Below are 22,357 nucleotides of genomic sequence, written 5' to 3'. Positions count from 1 at the left end.
TTCAGGTTACAGACTCTGCTAACCCAGAAATAGTACCTCGGGTTAAGAACTTTGCTTCAGGATGAGAACAGAAATCGCGTGGCAGCGGTGGGAGGCCCCATTAGCTAAAGTGATGCTTCAGGTTAAGAATAGTTTCAGGTTAAGAACGGACCTCAGGAACGAATTAAGTACGTAACCAGAGGTACCACTGTACATGGGAATGGTACCAGAGTACCACATTAACCAGGTTCTGGCTGCAGAAAGCTGGTGTGCATTTTAATTGCCAACTACATTTCTTGTGTACTAAATTACATCATTCTCTAGTCAGACTTCATTGTAACAGGCAGTCTTTGTACTGAGTGGGTGTTGTTTTGCTTTGCCATTTATACAGCTTAAGCTTTCCTAAAGCTTAAGTTCACAAAACAAACAGCAGCAGTTCATGAGGTGAGTAATTGCTGAGGCCCTCTAGTTATCTGCTAAATGTTTGTGGTAGCCCTGATGGTTCTATACGACCTGCATTTCCAACGGGCATTTTCTAGGGAATTTTTATTTGATTTAGCTTCTTCTCAGAGACCCACGCCTGCCTGTGTCTTCTCTGATAAGTTAACTGTGCTGTTCAGTGACCATTCATCTCTCAAGGCAGGCAAGCAACATCAGTTATCTGCTAAAAGCTAATAAAAAAAATACAGGCTGGTTTTGCAGACAGCTCTAACACTGGAATAAATACAGATAAGAAAATGAGTGACATAAACTCTTGGACTGATTACCCTTCTCTGCTGGTTCCATGCAAATAAAAAGTGGATTAGAGGCTGGACTACAGGGGGTATTTCCATCTCTTCCTCTTTTTCTCAAGAGACATAAGAGAAAAGGGTGAATCAGTAGTTTAGTGGCTTCAGCAGAGACAGGCAAGTGCATACACCAGCACTGCCTTCACCCATCAGATGGGAAGTGGAATTCAAGGTGGGAAGCTCACAATTCTCAATTATGACTTCTGCAATCTCATAAGGTTGACTTACAGTGCCTTGGAGTACCATGTCCAGTTCTGGGTGCCACAATTTAAGGAGGATATCGTCAAGCTAGAACATGTGCAGAGGAGGGTGACCTAAATGATCAAGGGCCTGGAAACCAAGCCTTATGAGGAACAGTTGAGAGAGTTGAGTATGTTTAGCCTGGATAGGAGACTGAGAAGAGATGATATGATATGATAGCCATCTTTAAATATCTGAAGGGCTGTTGCATGGAAGATGGAACACGCTTGTTTTCTCCTGCTCTGCAGAGTGGGACTCAAACCAATGGCTTCAAGTTACAAGAAAGGAGATTCCAGTTAAACATCAGAAAGAACTTTCTGACAGTAAGAGCTGTTCAACAGTGGAATGGACTCCCTGAGATGATGGTGGACACACTCCTTCCTTGGAGGTTTTTAAGCAGAGTTTGGGTGGCCATCTGTCATGCATCAGAGGCTATAGACTCTCTCCAGCATAAGAGTTTGGTGCTGGCATTGCGGCTTTGGTACTGTGCTTGCCATCAGTCTTGATTAGGGACAGGCATTTGAACTACTCGCAATCAGCACAGGAAGTGGCCCAATTCCTGTGTTGGTAGTATAAAGAACAACCAGTAATGCACTTGAAGAAAATGACTGAGAATAACCTGTGGCAATGATAACCTGGTCTCACTCTAAAATGCGGAGTAATTTTCTTCACCAGTGAAAACCATTCTTTATTTCCAGCACTCAGGCAGAAACCCATCTTGATAATCCAACATAAAACAGTCTCTGCTTATTTGCCATCACTGTTTAAGCTCTTTCCATGCTTATTTCACAATGGATGATCTTCACTAGGAAGCTACTGAGGAATGTGGGATGAGAAAGGGCTGCCTTAGCAGCTATGCAGCTGAATAAGCACTAAAGGCCTGAAGAATTCAATATAATGGATGTGTGGGAATTTTGCTGCCTTAACCCTTGTCAATTACAAAATACTTTACAGAACAGGAAAATGCTCAACTTCTCTAAGTATTTTAGGTATGCTTGCTCAATCCTACAGTGCTTCTTAAGGCATTAGAACATTGCAATTGGCATAAGGGTGGGGTGGGAATGTGAAAATCCATTAGGAAAGGAGATGGGGAGGGCAACCAAAGTTGCTTTTCTACACCCTCAGTTGCAATAACCTATTACTGGAGAGGATCGTCTGTTAATGCACTCTTTAATTTCAAGATAGAAGGGAGAAAGAAAGAAAAGAGGAAAAACAAGGCATCTACCTCATGTGGAAAAGGCATTTATGTTGGTTGAGAATATATAGCCTGCAATATACCGTATTTTTTGCTCTATAAGACTCACTTTTTCCCTCCTAAAAAGTAAGGGGAAATGTGTGTGTGTGTGTTATGGAGTGAATGCAGACTGCACAGCTATCACAGAAGCCAGAACAACAAGAGGGATTGCTGCTTTCACTGTGCAGCAATCCCTCTTGCTGTTCTGTCTTCTGAGATTCAGAATATTTTTTTTCTTGTTTTCTTCCTCCAAAAACTAGGTGCGTCTTGTGGTCTGGTGCGTCTTATAGAGCGAAAAATACGGTAAATGAACTTTTCTTGGAGATTCCTGCTGAAATTTAATGAACATGTTTCTTTGTTCACTCCTCCAAACAATCGGGTTCCTTGCTCTCATCGTTCCATGTATCCCAAAGGCTTATAATTCATTATTTATTTATTCTTTTAAAAAAATAATCCTAAATGGTGTTGGGAAATTCCTGGTTTGCAGATCAACATCATAATGATTTTGAACCCAGCCCATGTTTTCTAGATGATAGCATCAGGACTCCCGGTCATGGCAGCAGTTCAGATGGAGAGAAGGGATGCAGTCGTTTTCAATGTGTTTTGTTTTGTAAAGTCACTTTCTCAGCCATGATATATTTTTCACTGGCCTCAGCATTTGAGCAACATCCTTAAACCTAATCATGGAAGAGCCAAACAGGGCAATGCAAATGCTTCATTTTTCTCTTTCCTAGCATAGAAGCAAAGGCAGTAGCTAATGAAATATAGGCAGTAAGCTGCTTGGGCAAGGGCCTGTCTTTCTTGGGCTTATGTTACTCTGAAGAGTGCAATGAACACTGGTAGTGTTATATAAATAAAAACTATAATTTCATATAAGGAACAACTAGTAGGAACAGTAGACCCTGTAGAAATACACTGAAGTACCCATACAGGGGGGAGGAAACCCACTATCTGTCTTAATGCAAAGAAATCACTTGGACAAAACTACTTTCTGAAGTGTATCCTTATTGTATTTGTAAGAAGTGTGTTGTTGTTGTTGTTGAAACATAAAGAAAGTATCCTTATTGGTAAGCACTACATCTTGGAGACTTGGTTTGAAGAGTAAAATTCCATTAGTTTGGGAACTGAAGGACTATATCAGCACACACAGCTCTCTGATTTTTAGCTAAAACCCCTCTTTTAGCAAGTGGTCTCTCATTTCATTTTCAGCCCAGATGCTGCTCAGGGCCAAATGAAAATGTGTAGGAATGAGTATAATTTCTCTTGCAACTTTTACAAATAGCAGCCAGGGCATCAAATAAAGACTGGGACTATGGCATGGGGGGGCGGGTTTAGTCTCCTTCACTGTTTTCCCAATAAATACACACACACACACAAGTTGCTTGTGGGCATATGTGGCACAATCTTGTGCTTAATTGTGGCTTCTCCAGTGGATGCATATACATTGATCAGCATAGGTGACAGACTGGAACCTTGAGGGAAGCCACATTTCAAGTCTCTCAGGGATGACTGCCTAATCCTCATCATCCCAGACATGAGAAAACAAGCCAACCAGTCGAACGTGTTCGTTGCTCCATCACTGACTAAAAATTTAAAAGCCCCATTAAGACATTTGACCGCAGAGACAGCAGAGTGAATCAGGATTCTTCCATTTAACAGGATGCACTGCTTTGCCTCGAGGCCTGTGGCTTGTGGGTTCTTGGTGTTCAGGCACACTTCCTTTGAAGGGAGAATATAATAAAGGCGCTCATTTGGATTCTTTTATTCTTGTTTACAGGTCAGCACTTCCTATTACTCGGCCCCTGGGCCCCTGGGGCAGCCGACAGCCATTGTCACCCTGCCTCATTTACAGCAGCACCTGCCGGTGAATATGTACGTAAAACTTAGTCCTTATTCATTAGGTGGGTAGGGCCTTTGGCTAGGGCCGGAGATGTTGTTGCCTAGCAACCATACCACATGCTGCCAGTCCCCCATCCCCACCCGCTCACAGGAGTAAACGAATACAGAAAAGAGGATGAAGAAGAAGCCCTTGTGGGGTTACCATCCCACAAGCACCAGCTAAAATTGAGACAACTCTTTTTACAGAGATACTTCTTTCAAGTTAATCTGAAATTTAAACTGGCTTCGGAGAACCCCACATGGGCATACAAAACACTTAGCATGGGCAAGAAGATCAGTTTAAAATTCAGCTCCCAGAATTATGAGACCCATTAGTAAATGTGATCGCTTTTGAGTTGCAGAACCTGAAGAATCATAGAACTGTGGGGTTGAAAAGGGACCGCGAGGGTCATCTAGTCCAACCCTCTGCAATGCAGGAAATTTTTGCACGACATGGGGCTTGAACACACGACCCTGAGATTAAGAGTCTCATGCTCCACTGAATGTCCATGACATATCTGGGGTGGGGGTGAGTTTTGGGTGGTTAGCTACTGAAATGTCATGTGACAGGAAGGAGGTACCCAGGCAACAGACCTGAGGACCAAAAAACTGGTGCTGAATCATTAGGTGTAACCTCCCTGCTGCAGCCTTCCCAGTATGTGCCATTTGGGGCTGATGGAAGTTGAAGTCCAGAACATCTGGAGGTGGGCAAAGGCTGTCCTACTGCTGTCCTACTGCTAAAGGTTTTGAAAGGAATTCTGTTCTTGCCAACTAATTACATAGCTGTTTTATACTCAGCTACATATCTTTCCTTTGATCACATCCACGCCATACATTAAAAGCACACATTTTCCCCCAAAGAATCCTGGGATCTGTAGTTTACCCATGACAGAGTGAGACTTCCTAGCACTCTTGGCCAACTAGAATTCTCAGGATTTCTTGAGGGAAGTTGTGTGTCTTAAATGTGTGGTGTGGGCATGACTTTTGTGTTGTTCACCACACCTCTTGTTTGGGCTGGTATTCGTCTCTTCCTCCACTCATGCATCTCAGTGCATTTCTGAATCCTGACTTTATTGCTTTGGTACGGAGCACATTAACCCAGCCCATTTGGGAGTGCCCTGCCCTGTACATTTTTTACCCATCCATTCAGCATTCTTGATGAGTTGCCTTCCCTCAGTCTTATTCAGGAGCTATTGGGACATTCTTGCATTGTGTAGCAGAAGCATTGTTTGAAGAGGGCTCAGACACGGTGCTTTTGGTTTGGCAGAAGTCACAGCCACAGATCCCAGCGTGGTTTTGGAGCAGGTAGTTGTGTCATAGCCTCGTCGCATTGCATAAATGGAACTGCCTCTTCCGAGTACGTAGCGTCACTCTTTAATTCCTTCTGTTTCACCAGGTGTGTTGCTCTGCACTCCTACACAGCTCACAGTCCAGACGAACTAGAGTTGCAAAAAGGAGAAGGTGTCCGTGTTTTGGGAAAATACCATGAAGGCTGGCTAAAAGGAATGTCGCTGGTTACAGGAAAGGTTGGAATCTTCCCCAGCAATTACGTCGCTCCACTTTTCAGGTTTGGTTTATGCTTTTTATATATGGACAATGGGGGTAGAGGGAGATATGTGAGTACAGTGGTACCTCGGGTTACAGACGCTTCAGGTTACAGACTCCGCTAACCCAGAAATAGTACCTCGGGTTAAGAACTTTGTTTCAGGATGAGACCAGAAATCGTGTTCTGGTGGGGCGGAGGCAGCGGGGAGGCCCCGTTAGCTAAAGTGGTACCTCAGGTTAAGAACAGTTGCAGGTTAAAAACGGACCTCCAGTACGAATTAAGTCCTTAACCCGAGGTACCACTGTAACACCAAAAAAAGTGTCAATGTGGACTTCTGCAGCCCAAATTGAATTTTATTTGGCTCAACATGACTGGATAATGACGGGAATAGGGCTGTAGATCTGCCCACACACATTTTAGAAACTCTAAAGTACAAAAATTCTAAGCAAAATTCTAAATTTATTATAACAATTTGTTAATTGACCTAGCACAAAACAGCTTTGTAGTGGCTCAGCAATGAATCAATGCTAGGGCTAATTTTGTTTCTGTTAAGATAACACAGCTAAAGCTCAGAGAACAGAATGAGATGTTCATCCAAGAGTTAGTATGAATCATCAGTGACACTTTATGGCACAATACCCCTTATTTCATCTGTTTTGCAAGTAATCATATGAACTGTATGGGAGTTTTACCTATGTCTGAAAAATAAAATCATGGTTATTCCTAACATTAGTGTTATTGCCAGCATCCACTGAATCTGTAAGAGCTGCCATATTGGCTATACAAACTGACCCACAGGGCAGACTTCTTCCTTTACATTTGAAGTTGACCTTTTTACAATGCAGCATATTTATTGGTCCATCCAGGCAAGGGCACCAACTATAGGGGGCTCTGGGTGCCACCGGAAGTCAGGTTCTGAGGCTGGGGGGCACACGTGGCATCATGACATCACATGCATTGGGCTCCCATAACCCGGAGCCCAAGTCGGCTCCCCTGCATCCAGGGGATATTTCAGATGAGTCATCAGGAAGCTAAAAATATCTACCATTGTGTTTATGCTAATGAGAACTCACTTTTATATTCAATGTGAAAGAAGGGTCTTGTGTATCTTCTCCAACAGTTAGCGCAGAAGGAAGCCGAATAGAAAAATGGTTAAAGCCATAAAATCAACCACCAAGTAATGAGGAATGGGATGAGCAGCTCCCAGTCACCATGCCTCTTTCTAGAACATCTCCTGGAGGCCTTGGTCGCTTCATGAAACTGACCAACCGCTTCATGAAACTGAGGGGGGGGGGTTATATTTAAAAAAATTGGGCTCACAAAACTTTTTAGCTAAGTCAACTAATGTAACAAAACGCGGCTGGCACTGGGTACCACACTGCGGGGGCCGGCACTTACTGCAGGACCTCCAGTGTGCCCGAGCCACACGTCTCTCCTGGGAGTGACGTGGTGGCTTGAGCACCTGCAGACTTGACACTGCCTGAACCGGCAGCGTGGGGCTTGCGTCTGCCCACTGCCTCTCCCTCAGCGGCCCTACAGTTGAGGGGGAAGTAACAGAGAGGCCCCACACAGTGCGCCCTGCCCCCTTGGGCAGCTTGCCCCACCCCCGGCTGCAGGACGCGCACGCCGCACCAGGCACCCGAATGGCTAGCTACACCACTGCCAACCGGATGTTCAGGTTAAACAAAGCATGAATGTTTCACATGCCATGTGTCAATGAACACTAATGCACATAAGCTTTAAAATAGTGTTGGATAAAAATTTGTGGAAGATGGATGTCATATCTTTATAGTTGTAGTCTCTTTCCAGTCTGTCCTTCAGATGTTGGTCCATAGAGGCTCCCAGAAGAAAGAATGAGAGGAAGGGGCAAGTGGAGATAATAAAAAATAGAGGGGAAAGAGGAAGGAGTCAGAAAATGTGAAAAAGCAAAGGGTGAATTAAGATACAGCTTGTTTGTGTCCTCCTGCATCCTCCTTACCAGCAACAAGATACACAGCTATTAATCATGATACCTATCCAAACAGAGCCTCCATCTTCTGGGGAAGTTTATATTTGGATAGTGAAGTTACCTTTGAAGTTCATTGCCATTACTGCTTAATTACCACTGACGTAAGCACGCGTCTTCTTGTCACCAGAAACAAATTAGCAAAACATTTATCTAAATAATGTTGATTGAGTCAGATAGAATAAGAAATGATGATAGAGATACCATGACTTAGACCAGCCTTCTCCAACTTGGTGCCCACCAGAAGTTTAAGACTACCACTGGCTGTGGCTGATAGGGGTTGGAGTACCAAACTTCTGGAGGGCACCAGGCTGAGTTAGACTATAGAAATGCCGGCCGTAAGAAGTAACATTGTTGCTTAAAGAGGGCAGACAATTCCATGATGTAATTATTTAGGAATGGCTCCTCTTCAGCAGGTTGGACTCCTGACAAATTAATTCTGGATTGTTCTAGCTTCCAGCAGCACCTATAAAAAATAGACACTGATAGATAGATGACAGTGCAGGCAGAATATGTGCAAAGATGAACAACTCCCCAGATCGACTAACTCCATTTTCATATGTAATCATAACAAACCAGCATGGCTCTCTCTCACGCACACCAAACTGTTATGGTAGGAGTCAGCTAAGTTTTACTCAGAGGAGCTCCAATGAAATGAATGAATATGACTCAGGCAGATCATTATGCTCAATAGGCCTACACTGAGGCCCTTACTCTGAAGTGAGAGAGTAGAAGAGGCCAATGCCATCATAAAAGCGAGTTGTTGAAGTTACTCCAAGGAAGTACATGACTTGTAGAAATCTGGTTAAAGGCAGGCTGGGAATCGAGTTAGAAAAGTGCAATTTTAATGGAGAATATTGATGTGTATGTGTGTTTTAAAAAAGTATTCGGGGGGGGGGGATTATATACGGAGTTAAAATCCATAGTGGACTTTAGCCTGCTCCTGCTGTGATTCACCTTACAAGTCTCATCCAGTCTTTGAAAGATTTCCTCTTCATAATAAAGGCAGTTCTGTCTGAAATCACTAGAAACTGCTAAATGCAGTACAAGTTGCCTACCTGTTTGAGGGTCAGTCAAGTATGATGAGGGGAGTTGTCATTTCATTATTTTTTGTTGTTTTATTGTGGAGTTCTTCATTGTTTAAATGTTATTTGTTTGACTTGTTTTTACAGAGCCTGTAATTTTTGTATAATGTTTTCATTATCCTGTATCTTATTAGTAATAGTGTTTTATGTCTTTATTGCCCTGCTCCAAGACTGAAATATAAAAAGCAGGTGACAAAACAAAGCAAAACAACAACATTTATTTTTTCCACGCATATTTAAAAAACAAACAGTAATTTCTATTGCTACAAGTCAGGTTTTGTTGTTCAGGTTTTTAAGAGCCTAGTTAGGAGAATGCACGAATCTTTGGGTATGTTCCCCACTACATGCCTCTCATCCCCCTAGAAACTGATGCTTACCTGTAGCCTGTAAGGCATATTCTGCAGCTGGGAACAATATTCCCAGCACCTTAGCTGAAGTTTGGAATCCCTTCTCTCTTTGTGGACTTACAGTGGTGACGTAGGTTACTTGTATCTTTATGGTGAATAGACTCTTCAGGGCAAGCCTGTTGGTTATCTTGTCAGTTAAAGGAGGTTCAGTTCAGTTGATTGAGGTTGCACCTATATGGGTGTTTTGCTTGTTAATGAAATACCTGTTCCGAATAATTACAGTGGTACCTCGGGTTACATACGCTTCAGGTTACATACGCTTCAGGTTACAGACTCCGCTAACCCAGAAATAGTGCTTCAGGTTAAGAACTTTGCTTCAGGATGAGAACAGAAATCGTGCTCTGGTGGTGCGGCGGCAGCAGGAGGTCCCATTAGCTAAAGTGGTGCTTCAGGTTAAGAACAGTTTCAGGTTAAGAACGGACCTCCAGAACGAATTAAGTACTTAACCCAAGGTACCACTGTACATTGAATCTGGAACTTCATACTGCTGCTACTACTACTAATAATAATAATAATGATGATGATGATGATGATGAAGCCACAGTTCTACAATGCAATAGGTAATGCAATGTGAAAGGAACGTTATTTTCCAGGACAGAAGCACTAGGAGGAAAGGGTGCTTGGTAGTTGCAAGACAAGGAGGTCACCATGGTAGAGGTCTGCATGCAAGGAGGGAGGGTTGCACGAAAGGAGAGGCAAGGAGACATGGGGCTGAAGGTGAAAACAGGGATGCAAAGTGGAGGTGCAGAATAGAAGCGGCTTTGGAAATGGGGTTGGAAAGATGAAAAGGGAGCTTTATCGCTGCATGAGATGGGAAGGGAATGCTCTAGGGGGTTAATGTAGGGGAACAGCAGGAAGGGTGGGTGAGAAGTGCAAGTAAACATAAATGCAGGGTTTCACCATGGTGAAAAACGTATGATAGGGCTGTCATACATCCAGAATTCCCAGGACATAGCCTGGATTCATCTTTCCAAAATGGCGTCTAGGCAGAATTTTCAAATTTGGTTAAAATGTCTGGGAGGGGGTGGGAAGCTTAACAGCTTTTGTGTCTGGATTTTCACTTTTTGAAATATGGCAAACCTACATAAGGAGATCTGTAGCTTCACAGAACAAAAGAAAACAAAAGCTCTATGGACTTACTTGGGGCCTTTTCATATTTTGTGCCTGACAAAATGGGCAGTAGAAACAAAGGAAAGGAAAGGAAGGACAAGCCGAGTCATTTGGCCAGTGCATCTCAGGCCATAATCCTATATTCACTTGCCTAGGAGTAAATCCCTTTGAACTCAGTGGAAATTACGGCTGAGTAGACGTGTGTAGGATTGCACTGTCAACCACGATGCTGAATACAGAGTTAGTTCAGATGGGTCTCAACTCTTTCCACATCTTGCTTTAAGTTCAAGAAAACTATTTGTCTTTCTTAGGCACAGTGTAGCTTAAGTTGATTGTGATCATCTCAACTGCAAACGTAAAAACTGAGCAACCCAATATGAAGTACAGGAAAACTGAATGAAAAATGCCAAGTTTTAGTCTTTTGTCAGAGATATGGAATGCCCTAGTAGAAACCTAACTATCCATGTTATTGCTTTTACTGAGGACACGCTTTTACTCATTTCTTCCCCTGCTTATATTTCACCACATGAAATTGCTCTGTTTAAATTGGAGACACCACAGCTACTTTGGGCCTAGAATTATCCCTTCTGCTATCCACTAAACTCCTTCACATTGAAATGAGCCAGTGAGTATTCTTCATCTCTCTGGCTCATTTCTTCAGGATATGGCCTCTGAAAACACCATGGCCCTGCTTCACCGATAAAACCAAACAAACAATCAAAAGCAGAGCCCAGAGACTTCGGAAGCAGCTTCATAAAGTGCCTCCATCATGAACACCAATTTAAAGGCCTGCTATTGTGTGTCTTCCTTTGGAAATCACCTCATAATAAATGGATGCCTGGGTTATTTTGATGAATCGCTGCCCCATTATTAAATCATAAATCATTTTTTTCCAGAGCACAGAACAACGACGGGAAGGTAACAAAGGAGTGACAGAAGTTGCTGCCTTTCCCCCAGCCGGCCCCTCTCTCAGAAGAGTTGGCACAAACGCTTCTCCATGGCTCAGTTTCTCCTGAGCAAATTAGGAGCACTTAGGAAGGTTATTTAAGCACCCTGCTCAAGGTGGAAGATTGATGGCCTTCTCAGCAATTTAACAGATTTAGGTGAAAGTGCTATGTGGCCTCGTCAGGGAAAGCAGATGCAGAAAGAAATAATCAGAAGTGACAGCAACACACTTTGGGGAAGGGGGGGGCATTGCTTGAGAAATGGAACCACAAGTTGCAAAGAGCACAAAACCTCCCTCAGATATTTCCTTCAGGATCGCTGCCCTTCTTGGTGCTTCATCAATTGGTCCATCTGAATTTAACTCAGGCAGTTAAGGAGCATTGGGAGATCACAGCCCATCATTTTTTGCCTATTAAGCAGCACAGGTTGTTGTTTTTCACCACCATAAACTGTGAACAGCAAAACAGAAAAGCAGCAGTTTATAAAATGAAGCAAGATAATTTCACCACGGCTAATTTGATCTTTAGTGGTGCACTGGTCTCTTCCCTGAGAAAAAGATTAGAGTAGCTTGAATCCACCAAGAGCTCACATTTTATATCTGCTTCCCTGCTGTCTTAAATTTTGATAGACAAAATAAATCCTGCAGCTGCTCTCCTGCTCACCCCTCTATGCAAACTAGAAAAGATGAAATTAACTCTTGATACGTTTGCACATACTTATTACCTTCACTGCTTTCTCCCAACTCCTCATTTTTTTACTTCAAAGTTATTTACTTTGCTTTCTGAAACATTAGTGCACAAAAACGTCCATTATTTGGTCACCCCGCCACCCACCCATTTTTTACTGTTGGCTAAATACCTGCCAACATCAGAAACAGCAATGGGGGAGACTGTCACCTCCACCTGTTGTGCCACCATCGCCCCATACCTGCAATCTAGTAACCTTTTTTTTTACATGTACAATTATGAAAAAGGACACTGTACACAACCACAGATTGTAAACATTTGTGCACATTACAGCCGTCTCAAGGGCAAAAAACATTTGGGTGTGGGCTCCTCCAAATAACCTGTTCTTTGAGCGTTCATCCTTGCACAAAGCTTTTATGGAGGTTAGGGCATGTCTGGTCTTTATTGAGCATTTGTTGTGATTTGTTTTGGGGAGGCTATACGACAGTGAGCATTCATCCTGATTTGCTTGTTTCTTCCCGTTAATCATTCGTCCGTTCCACACTTTTCAGTGCATTTCCCCATCACTTTCCTAACCACTAAAAGTCAATTTTTTAAAGGATTTTGCACTAGGGCAACAAAGCACATTTATCTGCTCCAAGTGCCATAACTTAAATTTTCAGAGTGTGTGTTTGAATCCCTCTCTCAAAATACTAACAGGCTAGAGGCAACCTCAGGCAGAATGTTATCAGCTAACAATGAAGGATCACCCTTTTCCGAGGATTTATTCTTAGCACTAGCATGCAAGCACCAGGAGATTTCTTGTACACATTCAAATTTTCTCACACCACAGAAACATTTGTGCTGCAGATTTGAACCAGAGTTATAAGTAATTTTGAGGTATAGTTTTTAACCTTCTGAAATGTAATACAAATGCCCATTAGTTATGTGCCATATTGCATGGTCTATATCATTAAAAGATGGTGTGGTGATGATGATTATTTTGCTGTTGTTGTTTTGTTGGAGCATAGCCTCTGTCATTAATATAATTATTGTGAAATTCCTGCACAGCAGGGGGGGGGGAATTCTGGAGAAAGATTAAAGTGGAAGGATATTTCAGAATGTACAAATGCTTGCTGATTGGATTTCCCACTTTGCCCTTCTTTTTCTAACTAGGTAACAAAACTCCTGGATTTGAATTGTGCAGCTGCATTTGCTCCCTAATTATCTGTTTCTTTCTCTCTCCCTCCCTCCCATCTGACTCTCCTAAACAACCAGGAAGTCCTCAAGCTTCCCTGATTCAAGGATGCCTTCCCTCTATGCGACTTGGACATTATCCACTTCCTCACTTTCCTCCCAGGGAAGCATCTCAGAGAACGGCCCAAGGCAAAGCAGACCTATGAAATCTGCCTTCATGCCCGCATCTTTGGCCTCACCTGTGAGGAATGTCTCTGTGCCAAGCACCTCAGGGCACACAACTCCGCAGAGGAGAGGACGTGGCAGCAGTAGGAAGAGTAAGTCCTGGTGAGAGAGAGGCATATGAACCTGTTCCCAAGTGGCTGAGAGATGACTAGAAGCCTTTAATTAGCACATTGAAACTTGGGGCTGATGCAATAAACAGAAATGCTAGGCTAAGCCTCCTGGAGAGCTGGTTGCATGCATACAGCTGAGCTGAAAGCTTGCCTTGCCCAAGGCATGGATATACTAGCCAGAGCTAGAGACAAATCCCAAAATGTGTGGCAGAATTAATCGTTCAGACACTACCCAGAGATAGCCAAATCTGTTTCACTATTTACTAAGCAGAGAAATGCCAGCTAATTAATTATTATTATTATTATTAATTATTATTATTATTTATACCCTGCCCATCTCGCTTGGTTTCCCCAACCACTCTGGGCGGCTTACAACACATAAAAAATTGTAAAACAACAGACATTAAAAATTTCCTGATACAGAGCTAAATCTCTGTGTATCTCATTGAATATTTGGGGTCTTTGTTTACTTTTTCCCATTAAGAAAAACTGAGATTGCCAAGGTAAAGTAGAAGTGTTGGCAGCAAATTTACAAATATGTAGTTGTATTCTGGAGTTCACCAATGTTGCTACAGAGCAGTGTTCATTCTGGAAACTGTAATATGGGGGTCACCAAGGTTGCTACAGAGCGGTGTTCATTATAGCTGTCCAAAACATAAATGTTGATATTTGAATTGTTGAATGGCCCACAAGTGGGTTTCAGTGGCAACAGGGCTATTATTATTTATATAGCACCATCATTGCATGTGGTGCTTTAAAGAGTAATAGAGTTGTGCACTTGTTTCAGAACAAATGAGGGCCCATTCAGTTCACTTTCCCTTTGTTCCGAAATGAATACACAAAGGAATGGAAGGAATTCGGGACTCCCATTTGTATTCATACCTAGTTGTAGGAATATTCAGTGGGATGTGTGGCCAGGTCTTGCGTATATGTCTCCAGCAGTGTCAGCAGTGCTAGCAGCTGCTTTGTTATTTACCCACGATGCCCTGGGTGTTATGAATGTGGGCATTTGAGAGGAGTAGTGGCCACGATTGTGGGGAATCTTTCTGTATGTGTTTCCTTAACAGGGCGCTGCAGAACACCACAAGGTATGGTGCATTGCGAATCAATAAAGTGGCAGCTGATGAGAACAGTCACTGAAAACAGATCGCCTGCCTAAAACCAATTTTTAAAAATAAAGGAAATAATGCCACCATGAAACAAGGGCAGGGAAGCCAATGTGAAATCTACAAGTGGATTTCTATGAATTGGTTGTGAAATAAATGGCATCTTTAATAATGAAAACAAATTGAAAAAATGGGGTGGGGAAGATGACAAAGAGTTCACGTTCATTCATACAGATTGTCTTAGGTTAAGAGCCATGTCCATGGGGGAAAACATGAAGGGGGTGGATGTGAGCAAATATATAAGACACATATTTGGGCTTATATTTTAACCAGAGTCTGAAGGTAGGGTTTAAATCCAAGGCTTCACCAAAATGCACAGGAGGTGCATTTTGAGGCAGTAATGGAAGAAAGTGATGGGTGCTCTAGGAAGCTGCTCCAGGAAGATAGGACAGAAAAGGAGGCAAACGTGTGAACTCTTTTAAAGGAGCAGATTTTGGGGTGACGAATGAGTTGGAGGCCATTTTCAGGATTATAATGCGAAAAAGTATGGGAAATGGGTTAGGATCACAGTCATGGAGATCTCTGAAAGCAAAGACAAGGAATTTGTATCAAATGTACATTGTTGTTGTTTAGTCGTTTAGTCGTGTCCGACTCTTCGTGACCCCATGGACCAGAGAACGCCAGGCACCTCTGTCCTCCACTGCCTCCCGCAGTTTGGTCAAACTCATAGTGGAGACCAAATAGGTCGCTGTGTTTTTACTGGCCCTGTTTCTGTTACTTTAGCTGTATAAGGAAAGTAAGAAATTTAGTAGATGAAGATTTTTCTGTCAGAGGGATTAAAGTGGTTGCGGGAAACTTCACTCTTAAACACCCTCTACCTGCTGGTGAAGGACCAAAAAATAAAAGTAGCAAGCTTCCAAAGAAGGTAGAAGGAAAGAGTGCAGGTTTACAGAGGAAGCATTTTTAACTACAGAAACTGGTTGAGCAATTGCAAGTATTACCAAAAAAAAGCTGTGGGACACCAAATACAACCAGCTTCTTTAGTAAATTTCAACCAACAGTTGAATAATTTAGATGTCCCATTAATAAGTTAGTGAAGACCAAATAGATGGCACCACTTCATACCAAGTCAAGCCCTTGGTCCATCTCTGGGGTCCCCAGCATGGCATCCTTGTACCCTATGGTGCCTTTGGACATCCCCCCTCCCAGCACCCACCAAGGCCCTATATCCCTCTCAGTTTTGGTTTTGGTTTTTAAATTTGGGGTTTGGGCACAAAGGGGTTAAGAATTGCCTGCTTTTGGTGCAGTGTTCTGCATTTTTGAGAGGAAGTTCTAAGCACTGTCCTAAGTGGGAATTTTCATAGAGTCTCAGAATTATATAATTGGAATGGACCACAAGGGTCATCTTGTAGTGCCCGTGGCAGTTTCCAAGATTTCCAAGTGTGCCGCCAGGCTGGAGACCACCTGGTCTATCTGGTTCAATATTATCCAGTCTAAGTGGCAGGCAGGTGCTCTCCACATTCTCAGGAAGGAGACTTTCCCCACCCTAGTACCTGAGGTACTTTTAACTGGCGATATGAAGGAACATGCCTAAAACTTCCTGCATACAGAGCATGTGCTTTCCCAGCATATTATAGCTCCCTTGCAATTTTCTGTCTACCCTTAAAACTTGGAGTGACTTCCAACAAGCCTGAAGACAAAAATTCAGCTAAGTACTGCAATTCAGCAATTTTGGCCCATCCTTTTGATATAAAATTTCCAAAATGAGCTGCAAAGGGGTTATTATCATCTTTTAATCCTCATCTCTTCTTGAATTCTGCCTCCCCAGATGGATCTTTACAGAAACCTTTGCAACCAGGAGCTCTTATTCCATTTGTCAACTCCCTCAGGCGAACTCCTGCCACCCAAACACGAGTGCAGCAATCTCCAACATATCAACATATCTCCTCTCTGCCCCGAGGGATTAGCACGGCAGACACGGGAGCCAGGCCGAATTCCTCCCATGATTCTTCATTCATATTAGTGCCCCGAAGCGGGAATAGCCGAGCGCCTTCTGTGTGTAGCTCAGTAATATTGGACACCAAGGAATTGCCTACAAAAAACGAATCATCTCTAAAGCCACCTGCATCTGCTCCACCCTCCATTCTGGTGAAGCCAGACACATCCAGGAACACCACTGAGAAGGTAACAGTGGGTCTAATTCACCACAGGGGTACTTTTATATTGCAGGCGTGATTATGAAAAGCTTGGGATGCAGGTGGAGATATGGGATATTAGAACTGCAGGACAGGACAAATCCTAGTCACCGTACCATTACCTGGTAGGGTAGGTGGAGAAGGTCTTCACCGAAGAACTCAACATTACAATATAATGATTACATTGACTTTTTTGTTGTTGACAGAACAGGACTAAGATTCCTGTATGTGTCATTCATGATTTCTCAAGGAGCATGTCCCTATTGTGAGAGCATACTCCCCATTATGTTAGTTTCTCATCAGCCCAACATCACCATAAATTCAACATTCAGTGCTCACTCGCTCTCTTGCTCTCAACCTGCTAAGATATTCATTCACTTCCCTCTGCAGTCTGCTGGCAAAGATCATCCATGTCGTGGTGGGTTTGTGGATTGAAATGAAAAGATAGAAACTGTGGACATGATTTATCATTGCCACAGGAAGTCTAATTGCTGAATATGTGGTAAAGTTCTTCTATTTCCTGAAGGTTGGGTTTTTGGGATACATCGTCTCAGACACCCAGGCCAAAAGGAAATAGAAGATGCAAGGTGTAAAGATAGATAATACAAAAGCAAAATAATAAATAATCACTAAGCATCTACATAGCATTTGTGAGGAATCAAAGAATTTCACATACATTTCCCCACTCTGTTCCTTACAAGAACCCTGTAACATAGAGTTGTCTCCATGATAAATAATAAATAAATGATGACTTCCTTAAATGCACCTAGTGAGTTGATGATTTCTGAATCAGGAACTTTCTGATGCACAGATCACCCACTACCAAGACGAAATATGTATTTGTGCTGACTCTTACTACTTTTTGGAGTGGAGTGGACCAGTAAGCAAGTAGTCGAGGAAACTTTTGCATCTCTCAAAACTCTAAGCTTATATGTTACTCGGTTTTACACCAAATGAAACTCTAAAATCCACTCAGCTGTAAAGTGGGTAGGTGATCTGTTGGGATTCTGAGGAAGGCAAAGGTGACTGGAAACAGTGCTGACTATATTAGCTGACACATATAATGTACTTTTCAGAAATATGTCCTCCTCTATTTGTTGTTGTTTAGTCGTCTTAGTCGTGTTCGACTCTCCAACTTTCTAATGTTTAGAAGAAAGTGTAAAACTGGTTGTAAAAGAAAATGTAAAAGTTCTTTGTTTGTCATGTCCCCAGACAGCAAAGACAATGCTGGTGGCAGCCTTGTTGGAATGAAATAACTCCTGATTTCTCTTCCCTTTCAGCAAGTGAAAACTGTGAGATTTCAGAACTCCAGCCCACCACCATCCAAGAGGCACAGCTCCCTACCTTTACCGACCCTCTCCAATGAGCAAGGAGGGGTCACAGAAGCACCCAAGAGCCCTGAGATATCAGCTCTCTACTCCCACCATATTATCATCGCTAGTCCAGTTTCTCAGAGGAGGATGCCACATCCCAAGACCTCATCACTGGACCTTTCTGGCCAAGCAGGCCACCTGACCTTTCCTACAAAAAAACATTATAATAGTATCTCTGAAAACTGAGACGGGTAAACATAGTTTAGATTGCTTACAGAGGAGAATGACAACAAATGTCCAAAGTGAAGCTAACAGCCACCCCATATGCCATAGATCTCAGATCCAATCTGTCAACACAAATGTAAGTCTTGTAGAAGAGCTGGGCTTCTTCCAGGCATCTACACCACTGCTGGCTATGTAGTGGATTGGATACCATTCCCCCCCCCCATATTGGACAGAAGCGTCTTTTTTGAGTGGCTTTGATCTACAACTCAAGCTGCAAGCGTGCATCAGGGATGTGTCGTTCCCCATATGCAAAGACTACCACAAAATTAATTCCATTGCCACAAGTAGATAAAAATATGACAGAGAGGGGAATAGATTGTGAGTATGGCAGGCTATTCAAAAGACAAACTGTTCTAAGAAAGGTTCAGCACTGTACAATGCAATCGGAAAAGCAAACCTGTCAGAAAAAGACTTCTTCTCTATACCTTCCTTTGCCTTCTCTGTACTTTGGTTTTCTTAATTTTATAGTGGATGAAACCGCTTCCTATCTCCACCCACCCCCAGCTCTGGCTCAGTTATCCAATTCTCCTTATATTTTGTTTAGCTTCGCAGTATGCATTTAAAGTATGTGGAGATAATTTATATGAGGTTTTGAAGCAGATTTTCTTTTTCTTTTTTTAGAAATATAAAATGTTTCCCAGCCTCACCAGTAGTAAATCATGGGAGATAATGAAACACAACCCATTAACCACATATTCCCAACCATGAATTTTGGATCCTGCTTCCATGGAAATGGCTGAAGGATTATAGTGTGCATTGCACCAAGCAAGCCTAGTAACCCTATGATTCAAAACCAAAACTAATTCCAAGTTATCAAAAACAAACAAATAAATAAAAAACAAATTCACAAATATGCTTTAAGATATGAGAAACTCATCCTGAAAACCTAGGGAGGAAGGTGCATGATTTAAGACTGAAATCCTACCCACAGTTACTTGGGACAAAGCCTCATTAGAAGCAATGGGATTTACATGTGAGTAAACTAGCAGGTTACACATGTGAGCATCCCATCTTGTCACATGTAAGCATTCCAGATGACCTGGAAGTGGACTAGGGGTGGAGGACAACTTCATTTGGTTCACATTTAAAACTAAACCTAATTTGCACCAACAAACTAACACAGAGATCAGAACATATTCTTAGGATTCTCAACTCAAATATATATATACAGAAAAGATTTTTTAAAATGTACGGTTTATTAGAAATTCATACATAGAAAGAAATTAAGTATTCAAGTATGTACACGTCTTTCCAGTGCTTTTTTCCTTTAAAAAATGTTTAGGGCTACTCTCATTTTGACTCAAGAAAATCACCATTTTGTAGTTCAAATCAGGAAAAATAAATAGAGTAAATGGACAAAAGTACAAAGATTCACAAAATGTTTAGGAGTATGTGTACCCCTGCATGCCCCCAGAAAAAGCACTGCATATTTCAATACATACTTAAATATTTATTTGAATACAAGTTCTTGTACAATCTTTTTTTTATAAAAAAAGAAATCAGATTGTTGCAAAATGGAACAGAAGGGACTTATTTGAAATTGACATGGATTGACCCACCCACCCCATTCTCCATCCAGCTTCCACCCAGGTCCTCCTGGTCTGTAGCCACTCCTCTGCCTGCCTCCATCTTTATCCACAGGCAGCAGCATGATGCTACTGGAAGACCAGCCAGTTCCACCCCGCAGAAGGCCCTTCTTTTCCTCAGGCTCACCCGCTTACCTTATCAGCAGGTCTCACACACACAGTGCTTGCTTACTCCCAGCCTCTCTCGATCTCGCTGGCTAGCTAGCCTCAGCAATAAGGCAGAATCAGAAACGCCATGTCATTTTAACCCAGCTACGACTCATGTTTTAGAATAGTGCTCTGTGATAGAACGTTGTTTATTTTTCTTCCCACTGCTAGTTCAAAAGCCACGCATTCCGGCCCAAAGCAAGGGAGCATGAGATTTTGTGATGGAACCTGCTGTGTCATTTCAATAAAAGGTTGGGAACTTACGCTCTTGGATGATTGCACAGAACGAACGAAAGTCACACAATAGATGTGTGCCGCTCACTCCAGGTTGGACAACACTTGAGGGGAAGAGTTTTCATTAGGAATCAGAATGAGGAGTTGCTAGGAGTACCCGTTGGCTTAACATCAACCACATTTTCATCTTCATTTGTAGCAAAATGCTACATTGACCCCTATTTCGGAGGCAACCTACCTTCGGAGCCAAAATGCATCCCCATATTGCTCGCAGAACCAGTTTTCTGACCTTTGTAGAATTGTGCTCTTTTATTTACCCATGTTAGTTTTGTGAAGTCAAGTATGCTTTAATCTTCCCGGTGCATACAGAGTGCAGAAGTTCACAAACTACTGAATGCTTAATGAATAGAGCAAAATGATAAGGTAAGGTAAAGGTAAAGGACCCCTGGATGGTTAAGTACAGTCAAAGGTGACTATGGGGTACGGCGCTCATCTCGCTTTCAGGCTGAGGGAGCCAGTGTTTGTCCACAGACAGCTTTCCGGGTCATGTGGCCAGCATGACTAAACCACTTCTAGCGCAACGGAACACCATGACGGAAACCAGAGCGCACAGAAGCGCCGTTTACCTTCCCACCACAGCGGTACCTATTTATCTACTTGCACTGCCGTGCTTTCAAACTGCTAGGTTGGCAGGAGCAGGGAAAGAGCAACGGGGATTCGAAGCACCAACCTACTGATCAGCAGGCCCAAGAGAGTGGTTTAGACCACAACGCCACCCTAGCAAAATGATAAATGAGGCTGATGATTCTAGCTAAGCAACATTTGTTTCAGGTGTATTTCACGCACGCCTTTCATATGCAGCTGTGTTTGGCGGGAGAGCGTATATCCCTCTATAGCAGCAGGGAGGTCCTCAAATGCAACCCTCTAAGCCTCTCTATCTAGCCCTTCAGACTTTCCCCACACCACATCTTCTCCTCAGGCCACACCTCTTACCAACTCTGCTTTGCACCCTTGAGTGATTTCTCCTGGGTGGGATGTGTCCTTGAACTCTGATAATGACTCTTGCTTCTCAGGAGGCTAGAGAGGGGTGTACGTCAGTACTCACCTACTGGGCAAAGTTAAATGGGGATGAGGGTGTAGCTCGGTGACAGAGCATCTGCTTTGTATGCAAACGGTCCCAGGTTCAATCCCCAGCATCTCTACGTAGGGCTGGAAGAGACCCTGAAACCCTAGAGAGCTGCTGCCAGTCAGAGTAGCCAATACTGAGCTAGGTAGACCAATGGTCTGATTCAGTATAAGGCAGCTTCCAACGTTCTTCATGTAGATTCATTTCCTTGTCCATTTTTGCCTCTGGCCTCACCCACCACTGGCATGAGGCCCTGGAAGGTTGACCACAAAGGAATACAGCCATCAGGCTTAAGAAGGTTCCCTTACAGGATTATGGATGAGGAGGAAAGGTCTGTAATCCCCCGCCTATGCACACCAGGATGTGGGCTGGGGGAGCCCATGCCTACCATTTGCTCTTTCAACACCACACACACAGAAGTGTTAACAGGACAAAGGGTGTCACAGCCCAATTGCTAAGAAATATTTTGGAAGTGGAATGTATCTTGGTCAACCTAATAATAATAATAATAATAAATTTCTGCACCAGGGATACTCAGCCTTCATTCTGTGTCCACAAAAGCATCCAACGGCATAAACTCTTTCCGAAACCGGGTCTTTGGGAGAGAGGGTCACTTTGAGTTCCTCACTATATATAATGTGCATACACATTCATGGGACTCACTTAGGCCAAAAATATCCACTGCTCAAGAAAAAAATATGCAGATGGAGCCACTGGCAAATGCTCTGCTCACTGAAAATAGTGGTGGGTAGATGCCAGCTGGAGGAAGCCAACAGAAAAACATGGTAAAGTGGGGCTGGCATTATTATTTTTTTTGGGGGGGAGACTCCTCTTTCATCCATTTGCATTAGTGTGCTTGTTTCAAAAGCCAAAGCTGGCTAATTCAGCAATGTCGGGGTTTGCGGAGCTGGAAGGGCAGTTTTGCTGCATCAGATGAGGCCCATGGGCCAA

General features: G+C 42.9%; 1 protein-coding gene across 4 annotated transcripts in view; it reads left to right on the top strand.

Annotated features, from left to right (window-relative positions):
* Positions 1-20,309, top strand: part of SH3RF2 (SH3 domain containing ring finger 2) — a 77,206-nt gene extending 56,897 nt beyond the window's left edge. For all 4 annotated transcript variants that reach the window (XM_081900811.1, XM_081900812.1, XM_081900809.1 and 1 more), the window contains 5 exons: positions 4,019-4,113; positions 5,516-5,686; positions 13,161-13,396; positions 16,349-16,704; positions 17,996-20,309. In XM_081900811.1, coding sequence (XP_081756937.1) covers positions 4,019-4,113; positions 5,516-5,686; positions 13,161-13,396; positions 16,349-16,704; positions 17,996-18,274 — 1,137 coding nt within the window. In that variant the 3' untranslated portion in view covers positions 18,275-20,309. The remainder of the gene's footprint in view (positions 1-4,018; positions 4,114-5,515; positions 5,687-13,160; positions 13,397-16,348; positions 16,705-17,995) is intronic.
* The last annotated feature ends 2,048 nt before the right edge of the window (positions 20,310-22,357 follow it).

Source organism: Podarcis melisellensis, assembly GCF_964234715.1.
Source record: "Podarcis melisellensis genome assembly, chromosome: 2".
NCBI classification, from domain to species: domain Eukaryota; kingdom Metazoa; phylum Chordata; class Lepidosauria; order Squamata; family Lacertidae; genus Podarcis; species Podarcis melisellensis.
This window is presented reverse-complemented; position numbering and strand designations above follow the sequence as displayed.